Below are 12533 nucleotides of genomic sequence, written 5' to 3' on the forward strand. Positions count from 1 at the left end.
ATTTTTATTTTTACTAAGAAAAGTGCAAGTCCCAGCACTAGCTTGGCCAAACTCTGGAAAGAAAAAATAAATCCTCTTTGGAAAATATGCTCTTGAAAGGCACACTACGCCAAAAACCTGTCTTAATCAGAAATATCAAAATAAAGGTATGGATTAGTATTCAAGGCCTAGAGACTCCTCTAGACTCTCTACACCAGTTTTACAAGATATTACAGCCCTGCATATGATAGCTGCACACCTCTAAAAATGTCATAAACTGTACAAAAAATAAAATTGCATTTTCTATCAACCCCAAATCTGTGTGTTTTCTTTTCAGTGTGCAGAGGAGCAATTTGCTACTCCATTCTTTCACATCTCATCAGTAATAATTTTTCCATCAGTTTTTTTGTATTTTAGAGGTGCTTTTTTCTCCCAACAGCCCTGAAAAATATCCCAATGACTCATTAGCTCTTCTCAGAATACAGGCATTCATGAAATTCCGTGCAGCTTTGTTTACTGTGGAATTCAGCTCAAAGCTTGAAAAACAAATCATGAAGGACTGCTGTAAAAAATTCAGTAGCAACATAGCCATCTCAGAGGGGAAGAAATGTGTATCCAACTTTATTTCTCTTTTTGTGGAATGTGAACAAGTTTGTGAGATACCCAAATAAAAAAAAAAAAAAAAAAAAAAGCTCTGTAAATGAATGAGGGAGAGTTGCCAGTGGTATTACATTTTGGTGACAAGGATTTTTGGTGACAAGGATTTCCAACAGTTAGTTCTCTTAGGAGTCACTTCCAGTCTTTATTAGAAGAATGACACTGTCTGTGATGTAGCCAAATCTTTGTGCAGGCATGTGAAAAACACCATCACTGAGGCCTAGAAGTGACAAAAGGCTGTAATTTCAAAATAGTTAGAGAACAAGTGTTAGGATGATTCAGCTGCATACCGTAAAACAGGTTACAACTAAAATGTTTATTGTCTCTGTGTATCATGAGAATTTCATAACCGTATGATTTAATACCACTTAATAGATTAAAGGTACCACTTTAGGCATTTAGTGTGCTGTAGCACTAGTCCTTGTCTGATATCAGTGAAGTGCAATACAGATTGGTACGTGGAACATACTGCTTGTAGTGGAAACAGGCTGATTCCTATTATAGTATAAGCCTGAAAACGTGCTTGCCACTTTGTCCCTCAAGGTAATTCACCAACCACAGGTACGGTCATACATCATCCTTTCCACAATCTGCCTTGGAGGGACAGATTTTTTGAGATGGGAATACTCAAAAAGCTTTAGGATCCATAAGATAAGCAAGTCATGTGGCTTGGGCTGGGATGGTTGTGGAGTCCACACTGATCTTCTCATTTAACATGAAAGGCTGAACTCAACATTAGCATTTGGGATGACTATTTTCAGCTGCATTGATATTACTTGACCAAAGTTCAAGAAAAAGACAGCCACAACAGCAGCCTGTGTTCCAGAAAGCCATTTACAGTAAGACAAATTACTGTCATTTATTTTACCCTAAAATACTTCTGTTGACATATGTCAGTGCTTTATTGTGATAGTTTTGACTTCAGTGAAGAACTCGTAGGAATCCTTTGCTCCCTCTCTTCCTATGCCTGAGGCTTTCATCCCACCAAACGGCAAGTTCAGATCTCTAACAAGCCAGCAGTTGGTCCACACCAATCCAGCCTGTAGCCTTTGTGCCACCCGATGAACGCGTCCCACATTGCTGGACCACACAGTGGCTGCCAGGCCGTATTTCACACTGTTGGCTCTTTCGATCACTTCTTCTTCTGTATCAAATGCTACCACACATGTCACAGGACCAAAGATCTCTTCTTGCATGCAACAAGATTCGTCCTTGACTTCGGCAATAACTGTGGGCAACATGAAATAGCCTTTCTGGTTGCCAGTTGGGAGAGCCAAGGAATCCACTCCCTCTCCGCAGAGGACTCTGGCTCCTTCAGCTTGGGCTTTCTTCACATAGCTCCTTACCTGGGGAAGCAGCAGGAAAACGTCACTGCTAAAGGACACCAAATCCTGAGGGTCCAACCTCTCTGGTCTGGGCACATCAACAGGAGCCCCCGAATATCTCCAACTGGATCACACTGCCTTTACTTCCCTCCCAACAACAGAGGTCATTCCCTAGCTTTTGTTGTTATGTTTCTGTAAAAGTAAGGCTGGGTATTTCTTGCTGTAAAACAATCTTTCTCTCTCCAGGCAACACCAGTGGCCCTTCTCACTAAGTATTCTCAAAAGGGTAGGGCCCCTGGTGAAAACACAAGTGGTTCCAGAGCCTCCCTTGTCTTCTTCCAGGACCTTGGGCAGTTTGCCACATATTCCATGCCACGGTTCACTTATTTACTCGAAGGGATCAGTAATATTTTCCTACCTCACAGGCAGGCTTGTTAAATGTTTACATGCCACTAGGATGACAAAGCCATGAATGCTGCAGAAAATCTCATCAATAAATAATTAAAGCTGTTTCCATGGCTGCTGCTATCATATGCTACCTTGAACACATAGGACATGCTATAGGTCTACTTCTGCTGTTCTGAAATCATTGCCTGGTTTCTCTCCCTGTAGAAACACCACAGAGATACCACCAGGCCTTCTTTCTCTTTTTCTTCTTTTAACCACCTTGGTAGGTTAGACTGAGAAGTCCTCTGTGGTGCCACAGACCTCAGACCTTGGGAAGTGGGTGCTTCTGCCGCTCTACTTCTGAACAGGCCTGGGGAAACTGCTGAGGCGTCAGGGAGCACGACAAAGGTTTGGCTTTCTCTCTCAGTCTGCTTCTTGCTTATGCTGATTGTGTCAGATAGTTTTGGGACGTGAGCATCTGCTCTCCTGAACTCTGACACCACAAAAATTCATTTCATATAAGCCACTAAAGCAGACTATGTTTAACTGTGCACCATCTCAGCTTCCCTCTGCATATATCCAATTCAAATTACTGCAAGCAGTCCTAGCAAACCGGTCTTGTACTCCCCAGAATTTGTCAAAGAGTGATATAAAAATAAAACTTTTACCTTGTTAACCTTGCCTTATTAGGCAAATAAGTGATCTCAGCAAATGCAATATTAAAAATCCATGAAAATATTGCTGAACTCTAGGATTGCTTAGGATAAATTCAGGATTTAGATTTACACGATTTGAATTATTTCACTTCAAATGGGAAAAAAATATTATTTGTCATTTGAAGTTATTTACCCCATGGAGTTGATTTTTCTGGAGTAATCACGTGCTCCCAGGCCACAGAAACCTTAACAAAAAGATACCTCATAATAATGGCTTTGAATCATCATCCCTCAGAGCTAATCTTGGAGAGGACATGGTCCTTTCCATACACCTCTGAAATCACCTTTCATAGCCCTCTAAAAGATGAGATGAGACGAGACCATGTAAACTCCACATAACATCACCTTTTCTAGATGCTCTTTACTTATTAGTGCTCCCACGTCGACTGTAGGATCTGAGGGGTTCCCAACCTTCCACTTCTTAGCTTCTGCCACAAACCTCTTCAAAAACTCACTGTATATGCCCCTCTGAACAAAGATCCTGGAGGTGCAGAGACAGATCTCACCCTACCAAAAAGAAACAAACAAGAAAAACAACAGTATTAGTTCAGATTACGTTGTACTATTGATGAGCATTAATAAGAGTCACATCCCAGAACGAGGCTTGCATCCCTGCATCCTCAGGAGTGCAAACTACATTCACCAACACTACAAAGTAGGATTTTTCCCAGATTAAAAAGGAAAAGAAAAGAAAAAGACAAAACAGCAATAACAGGATGGCACAGTCACTTACTAATGCAAATAAATTTGATTTTTCATTAATTGCATGTTGTCTTCTCCAACATTTTTCATAGGAAAAGTGATTTCCAATTCTGAATCATCTCTGTCTTCATTTCCTGATAATCCCTTTCTGATACCAAGCTATTTTTCTGAACATTTGCCCTGATACAGCTTCATGGCTTTGGTGATCTCTCCTAAGGGTGGTGATGAGGGAAGAGGAACATTGATAGAATTTTGGGGCGAGTCTCCTAATTTAATTCCAGAAAATCAGCAAGCTTCCCACTTACTTGCAGGGTTGGATTTAAAACAGCTGCTTTCTGGAAGGATAAGCAATATAACTATTTTGAAAGGGATAATGGCACCTTGTTATTTTCTGATGGAGAGTACTAGGACGAATCCTTTATAATTTTGTTTCCCTGCTTGTGGAATGATGAAATTTTTTTCGTATTTTTCTATTTACAGTTTGCCTACAACAGAGAATCTTGAAACAGACCTTGACAATTTAGGATTTGCATCCAAAGGTACATGCACGTGCACACACAGACTCGCAGACACATCACAGGGTTTGTATGCTACAGAGGTGGGAGGCACCTGGTTGGCAAAGCTGGACCTCAGGGTCGTGGGGATGCACTGCGTCAAGTCGGCATCATCGAAGATGATTGCGGGGTTTTTGCCTCCCAGTTCCAGCGAAAGCCGTTTGCAGTGCGGAGCGCTTTTCTCCATGATCCGCTGGGCTGTCAGCGTGCTTCCCGTGAAGGAGATCAGAGGCACGTCAGGATGGCAGATGAGGGCTTCTCCGGCCTTGGTGCCTGTTCCAAACACGATGTTCACCACCCCGTGGGGTACTCCTGATGGGAAGAAAGGCACGCAGTCATCGTACCCTTTCCCTTGCTCTGCCAGTTTCACTTCACTGTGTTTTGTCTCTGAAGTTAGAAAATTACCAGTAGCTCTAGCATGACAGAGACCAACCCTTAACTTAAGTACTAGCTGAAATGCATGATGTTTAATAACTCTGGGGGTCACAGGTTAAGAGATAAAACCAATTCCACTGATCAGTCAAGCTTGCCTGACACCCATCATCAGAGACTCAGTGTTCAGTCATTCAGGGAAAAAGCAGTTGTCCTCCCAGTTTTTCTTAATAGTGCACCAAATACAGCCAGGACACAGCAACCGAGAGCTGATTCTCACTCTCTTATGCCCTCATGGTTCCTCTGCTGGCACCACAGACTTACATCACCTCTAAATGGAGTGCAGGAGAGGGAAAGGAGGCACAGGAAGAATTTTCATGAGGAAATAGTGGAAAAAAAAATGGGCAATAGCTGGCATGGGGAGATGGGATATTATGAGGACAGGGAGAGCTTTTTGTTCTCCAGTGCAACACTCAGCTACAGCAAACAGTCTTTCCCAAATTCTTTGAGAACCTTCTGATTTCTGCAACAGAAAATATGGTGCACAGGCAAGCATTCCCATCCCATTCTCCCTCCTTAGCATACTACGGGACTTACCTGCTTTCTCCAAGAGTTTGCACATCATCCAAGCTGTGACAGATGTCATCTCACTTGGCTTGGCAACCACAGTATTTCCACATGCGATAGCAGGAGCTATTTTCCAGGTCAACAAATATAGTGGCAAATTCCAGGGACTGATTAAACCAGCTACAAAGCAAACCCACAAAAGACAGGAGTTCAGTCTGCTGGGAGACAATCTCAAACAGTTATACACCAATTCAGATTTTTGAAGGGAATTTGGCTATGGCTTTTATTTCCAGACAATTGTACAACAAATTTACAGCTAGAAACATTTCTCAGAGGCAGATGATTTTAAAAGATTTGCACAAATGATCCTAAAGGTGATCAGCTGAACTCTCTGAATAAGTTTTGCTGCTTCTGCAGGGCAGAAGCTTATATTCACAGCAGCTTTTCAGTGTTTTCTAGGAACACTGACACAAGGTGGGCCATAAAAACTATGTACATCAACTGGTCTGTGGTAACATGCTGTGTTAGCCAACAGCAAATTAATGTGTGTTAGCTCAGCTCACTCTTGCTTTCTTTTGCTCTTTAGAACTTTTTTTTCCCCTCAATTTTAATACAAAAAAGAGCGTGCATAACATACAGTGCATATTTTCCTGATACATTTTAGCCTAACTTATGAGTGCGAAATTTATCAGTGTAAGAACTGATGCTTCCATGAATTGCTGAAAGACCAGAATTTTTCCAGTAATTACCTTTAGGAATACTTTCACCTTACATATTTAGAGGAAATAGTGAAAAACAATCTGTAATTGTTAGCTATGACTGCTCACAGAAGTCACAGGATTTCTCACTGTTTGATGGAGCAGATGCAAGGAGTGCCTTTTCCTTATGAGAGTGATTTTACCAGCAATACTTATGTTCTCCACTGCTCACAAAAACTTTTAAATAGGTCCTCTAGGTTAGCCAATTTTATTTTTTAAATAATTCAAGTGTGAATGTGGAACATTCATACATATTGAGATAAAACACCCAATAATGGAATCATCACGACTCCATTACTCCTCAAGTCAGCACAGCCACTTTATTTCTGAAGCACCAGCAGCATCTAGTGGCTGAGTTCAGCAATTGCCCAGCTAAAAGCACTTTAGCCACCCGTGTGCATTCCAGTCACAGGCTGAAATGTCACTGCATTGCAAGCAGAAGTTCCAAGCCACTACTGCTTCTCCAAAGGCGAGGAGGATCCAGCTCTCCCTGGAGCTGCAGGAGTAGCTGCTGCATGGTTCCAAACGCCTCCCTGACCCACAGCAGTAATACTTATTTACCCACACAGACATGCACGTACGAAACACAAGAGGTTTTGAGGGTGAGAGCTACCAGGTTAAAACAGAGGCTTTTTAAGGCATATAAGCATTCTTTTTACCATGAAGTAGCATAACTGATTTTACATAAAGTAGCATAACTGATTTTACATAAAGTTGCTCATGCTTAAGCAGACTAGTCATGTTTAGCACATGATCCAGAGACGACAAATGCTTTTGAAAAATCTTCTTTCTTTGTTGAGCCACTACTGAGGCAGACACTCTGCCAAGCTTTTCAGCATTTCAGGAGCATCATACCAACTCCCACAGGTGCCCTCGAGGTGTAGTGCATGCAGCCCATGGTTGCCATCTCGGTGCACTCTGTTGTGTGATGAAGGATGGAAGAGGCAAAGAATCGGAAGTTGTACGCAGCCCGAGGGATGTCCACTGTTCTAGCAAATGTAATAGTTTTTCCTGAAACAAAAACAAGCATACTGCTGTGTTATCATGGGCAGAAACAGTGCTTTAAACTCTGCTCTGAAAGCTGATTTGCATGTTTTTGGGGAAATGTGTTTTGTCCTGCACCCAGGTAATCCACGGCACAGTGCAACCATAATCAATAACAACAGCTCCCCTGTAGTATTGCATTCCAAATATCTAACAACCAAAGTCAAAGTCAGCAATTCTGAAAAGCAATAATGCCACAGGAATCAAAAATCAGCAACTTGTGCAAAGTTCAAACACATCAAGGTTCCAATATTCAGCAAGACACTCTATATTTGAGATGAACAGTTCCAGTTTTTACCCTGATCCTTTGACTCTGCTTGTGCAAATGCTTCCAGGTCATGTTCAATCAGGTCTGCCAATTTGTTCAGGATCTGAGATCTTTCCAATGGACTTTTTGAGGACCAAATTGGGAAGGCAGCTTTGGCAGATTTGACAGCAGCTTCCACCTAAAAAAAGCAAAAGAAGGATGGTGAATATTAATGGAAGGCCTTAGAAAGAATATCAAACAATCAGCAGACTAACTCATATTTGAGAGGCAAATAATACAGATCACATCATTGGGAAGACTTCACTTCTGAAGAGTTGTGACTATTGACAGCTTCTCCATTTTCGTGTTCTCAAGACACCATCTCATAACTCAAGGTAGTTTCTTTTCTTCATACTCTATTCCACTTTAACTCTTGCTTTTCTCTACATTCCACAACTAGTGGGCAATCCTCCAGGCCTGGAGGAAATGCCAGACCAGTCAACTGGCGCCAGCAAGTGCCACTGGCCCAACTCATGCAGAATCTTGTTTCTCATGGGGGAAAGTACAAGCAAATTTGCAGAGCACATGCAGCCTCAGTCTAAATGTCCACAGTCCTTGCAACACGGGACTTCAGCCACACCAGGAAATGATGAAAGTAAGGGGTTGGGGAAGGAACAGACTGTACACCCTGCTAGCCTTCAATTTCCCCTCCCCTTTCCCCCAGCTGGTTCAAGCAAGGACTAAGAATCCATTTACAGAATAGACACTCAGAGAAAATTTTTAATCTTACCTGATCATGGCTAGGAACTCATTAACACCCTCAGATTAAAAAAAAAAAATTAGCTCCTTTCTAAAACTCTGGGGGTTTAGTCAGTTCTCTCATAAGGTACCTAACGAAGTCTACAGATATGAAAGATCATTATACACATTTCATATAGGTGCATACCAGTCTTGCCAGTATTTTGCCTGAGATGTGCATAACTACTGCACAGTCCTTCAGCCTGACCTTTCTGAACAGTGGCAGAATACCAGCACTTTTCTGAAGCAGAGTAGGCTTCAAAGGATTAAGATTCCTCAAAACATGCTCTCTTCCATCAGTCATTTCCTCTGGGCTCTTAAATGAAAGTTACCTGCATCTATTGATTTATAAGCAGTTCCTTCTCAATGTTGTTTAGCAGTCTAAAGAAGTTTACCAACATCCTTCCAAATTTTAATTTTCTGCCCTATTTCCGAATTTTTGCTTCCTATGTATCACTTCTTAATTGCTTCCAATGTCTAACATACGCATCAAGGTGGGCGTTTAGCCAAAGCTGTCTTAGTTTCCCAACATTTTTGCTCACAAATTTCTTCAGCTTTTGGAAATCTGCCCAAGTCAATAACTAGGAGGATGCTGATGTAAGATTAATCAGATAATTCTGACCTCTCCTAATGTTGCCACATTGCTGGTTCCCATGCAGTCACTGAAGACTCCTTCCCATCAATTCCACAAAACCGAGTTCCAGATCTGTTCCTTCAGATTGTGATGGGTTTTATAAAAACGATCACAAAATATTTTACAGGCACTCCAATGATGTTTTACTAACGAGGGCACAAAAGTTCAAGCGGGTGGAAATCCTTCCCCCCCCCATGCAGATCAAAATTTATAGTCTCCCTAAAAATAAGGACCAGAGTTTGAGGGTGGGAGTGATACTGGTACAGAGGCCAGGGTGGGAATAAACCAAGTCACGCAAGGTCACATGGATCACTGGCCAAGCTCAGACTTTCGACTGTAGTGTGACAACCTACTGCTCAGATGCCGACAGCAGCAGGCTGTCGGCCACCAAACAGCTGGAGTAGGGCCAAAGGAGGCCTGGGAAAGGGGAACTGCAGCCTCTTGAGTGAGTCAGGTGTGGATGGCATGCTACCCTGAGAAGGCTTACCCTCTGTGAAACCATACCACCCTTACTAATTAACTTGTTCTTCCACCCTCCTGTCATTAGGTGCCATTGTGGTGCTGCTTCTCATCTGTCCTCTCCTCTGCAGTGCTTTCCACAAGGTGCTGTGTGCTTCAAGAGAGGGAGGGCTGGTGTGAAATTAAGGCTATCTGCATTTTTAACCCTCCAGTGGGTTTAGAAGGAAATGTCGCATTTTCACAGGCAGCAAAAGAGAAAATCAGCAAAGGAAGGAATGAAGTGGCAGTAGATTGATCTAAAAAAAGGCAAGAGGAAAAAAAGGAGAGAGATTTGTACAGAAGTAAGAAAGCGTACAAAGGTTAAACAGTTACTTAGTTTGACTAGCAATAAGCAGCAAAGAAAGCTGAGCCACAAAGAAAACACACATAAGAATTCAACTATGAACTCGTGTGTCTGAAACACTTCCTTCTGCTTTCTTCTTCTGCACAAGACAGGCACAGAGAAAGAACACACGATCCAGACGTATCGTAAAAGGTTGGTATCAAAATACCCAAAACTGCCCTCAGGACATGATATTAACTTTCCCAGGGGATGATGCGCAGCAGCAATGTTCTTTGAAGAGAGATTTTTTTAAGCAGGTATTTCCAGGACTAATTAGCTCTTACCAGCCTGTCTTTTGGAGATACAGGGCATCTGTTCAGCTTGCTTTGGTGCTGCTACTTGGAATTTAAGACAACTAGCTGGGGGGACAAATTAACACCTGAAAAAAAATATTCAGTGTTTTTAGCAGAAACTGGCTCAAACTGCCACTGCAGCTGACCTGGTGTTAAATTCCAGGGTCAGCAACAGATTTGCTGTCTGCCTCCATTCTGCCTTCTAACCTTTCACTAAAATTAACCAAGAAAAAATCCAGCCAGACATTGAGCCTTGCTAGAAACCAGCATCTCAAGTTCTTTGTTGGACCTGGGTCTAGATACTTATTTTGATATCTCTAGATACCCTCTAAGTACTTCGTGATTGCATTTTCCCCTGCAGCATATTCCATCAGTCACCAGCGGATTCAACTCTGCAGAGCCCAACCTTCTTGTGTAGTTGTCTGAAGGCAGAAGTAAAGCATTTGCCAACTTCACAGGTGTTTAAACTGGGTTCCCACTGCTATGCACAACCACTAACTCAGAAGCTGAACGAGAAAACCCATTGCTCTTTAGAATACTCGAACTATATCTCCAGAATGGCCAGCAGCCTACTTTTGTTAGGCTGTTCTGGCATTCTCACATCTCCCTTGTCTTAATGATTTTGCAAATAAATGAACAGGAAGATTTGCACCTGCACATCAAAGAGAAGTCTTTCCAGGCATAATTAGGGTTGGAATGAACTTACACAGATGTATTCTAGCAAACCCAAACTGTTACTCTTTAACCCTTGGTCATCAGCATCCAGCAAATATTTACCCAGTTGAAATTACAGTGCAAAGGTTTCTGCTGAGAGAAGCAAAGAGAAAAGACATCAGTGGGACTGAAATACAAGTGAAGGGAAGAGCCACACACAGTAGCAGTTTCTTTTAAAAAATGTTTTGAAAATACCGTACAGTACTTGTCAATATTTACCAAGCCCTTTGCATTATCCAAGCTTTTCCAGTCATTTTTCTCTTCAGTAAATCTGAAACACTATGTTGGATGCACACATGTAGGTCCCTTATAAAGCAGCATCAATGAAACTGCAGCTCCCCAGATGAATGTCACATTGCCTATCCATATCTGAACATTTATAAGGTACCAGGAAACGTTCATCCCACTAGAAAGAACAGGACTAGGAAACATTACATTGATGCAGAGGACAGGCTACGTTATAAGGAAACATAAATTCATTGCAACCACTTCATCCTCTCCTCTTAATATCTAACTGCTAATACCAAAACAAGGTCTGGAAGCTTTTTACCATCTTCAGGGAAGAGTAAGCAAGCCAAAAATCCTTTTAAATGACAACTGCAAATCATCAAGACACTAAAGGAGAAATTTAGTTGTATATAGTGCCTCTAAGTTTATTTACAAAAGAGATCAATAAACCCTTTTCCCTCTTACAGATTGTTTATACTTAGAGCCAGTCTGAGCATTATTGTTAACTTATGTACAAGACATCTCCCAAGTGAGCTGAAGGAGCTCCACTGAAGTTACTGAAGCTTTGTTGATTTACACCAGCCTAGGATCCAGCCTGTAACTTTCTAATAGCAAAATGTAAAAAAATAACAGTATTCGCTGCCACGGCAGTAGATTACACAGCGCTACAATACAACAAAGAACTTATTCATTTAAGCATTAATGTCTTCATTGTTTTTCTGTTCTCTCACCTTCAGCCTCTCCCACTCAAAATCTTAGTGTTATGTGCATTTACCGTTTTCACTTCTTTATACATTTGGTTAGCACTCACCTCTTCTTTGCCACTGTCTGGCACCCTGCAATAAACATCTCCGGTGGATGGATTATAGGAGTCTATGTAGGAGGAACAAGGAACAAATTTGCCTCCTATAAAGTTTTCCAGCACTAAGAGAGCCTTTGAATGAGCCATTGTTAGCCACTTGCTTCATCTGTGATTTTCTTCTATGAGGCACCAATTTAGATTAGTAGGTCTGTATGTATTTGCACAGCGAGTCTGAACTCCTCCCCCTCTCTCCCTGTCTTCCCTGCACCACTCGCTCTCAAGTGGGAATGAACCCTGGCAGCAACAGCAGAAAAGAGGAAAGGGGAGAAAAAAAATTAGTATTTCTGTGACACTTGGTTCTTTTCTAGGAATTGAAACAGGGAGGCAGGATCAGTTGTTAGAAAACAGCTCCTCTCTGTCTATAGGAAATAAAGTACTGAGGAAGGGGAGGAAAGAATGATTTGACAGGGAAACTTCTCCCTATACCAGTTTTTCAAGCTACAGTCTGAAGGCATTTTGCAACAACTATACAAAATAATTCAAGACCCAAACATTTAGCCAGGGACCTGCTCCTTACCATCAGCAGACACAGAGAAAAGACACTTGGACTACCATGTCTGCAGCTCACACTCACTGCTTTGTCATCATCAACGCTTTTCCTCGTAACCCCAAAAACAATGTTTCTGCAAAAGGAAAAGATTTTAAACATAAGAAACTCTCTTTTTCCACCAATATCTCCAAGCATCAAACTATACAAGCAGCTGAATGGCCCTTCAATTCAAAACAGTTGAGAAGCACAATCCTACCCAGTACACTCTGTTGTATGTGGTCAGAAATCCGTTTTTTAAAAAAGAAGCAAGACATAAGCTTTCATGCTTTCCCTTCCATAGATATTCCAGTGGAAGCCATCTTACT

At 41.7% G+C, this 12533-nt stretch overlaps 1 protein-coding gene across 1 annotated transcript; it reads right to left on the reverse strand.

The window, feature by feature from the left end:
* Nucleotides 1-457: 457 nt before the first annotated feature.
* On the reverse strand, nt 458-12533 carry ALDH8A1 (aldehyde dehydrogenase 8 family member A1). The gene is made up of 7 exons (XM_075035765.1): nt 11628-12533; nt 7360-7507; nt 6873-7028; nt 5290-5439; nt 4376-4632; nt 3410-3571; nt 458-1982 (listed from the first exon to the last, which is right to left on the reverse strand). The coding sequence occupies exons 1-7, from the start codon at nt 11763-11765 to the stop codon at nt 1530-1532; spliced, it is 1464 nt and encodes a 487-aa protein (XP_074891866.1). The 5' UTR covers nt 11766-12533; the 3' UTR covers nt 458-1529.

The sequence above is a fragment of the Buteo buteo genome, chromosome 9 (assembly GCF_964188355.1).
Source record: "Buteo buteo chromosome 9, bButBut1.hap1.1, whole genome shotgun sequence".
Classification (NCBI taxonomy): Eukaryota; Metazoa; Chordata; class Aves; order Accipitriformes; family Accipitridae; genus Buteo; species Buteo buteo.

Bases quoted from the DNA above. Each gene is read 5' to 3' on its own strand.
- ALDH8A1 (XM_075035765.1), bottom strand. From the start codon at position 11,765: ATGGCTCATTCAAAGGCTCTCTTAGTGCTGGAAAACTTTATAGGAGGC. The intron at 3,572-4,375 runs GTGCCTCCCACC...TCTTTTTGGTAG, and splicing joins GGTCCAGCTTTGCCAACCAG to GGTGAGATCTGTCTCTGCAC. The intron at 1,983-3,409 runs GTGATGTTATGT...CTGCTTCCCCAG, and splicing joins GTAAAGAGCATCTAGAAAAG to GTAAGGAGCTATGTGAAGAA.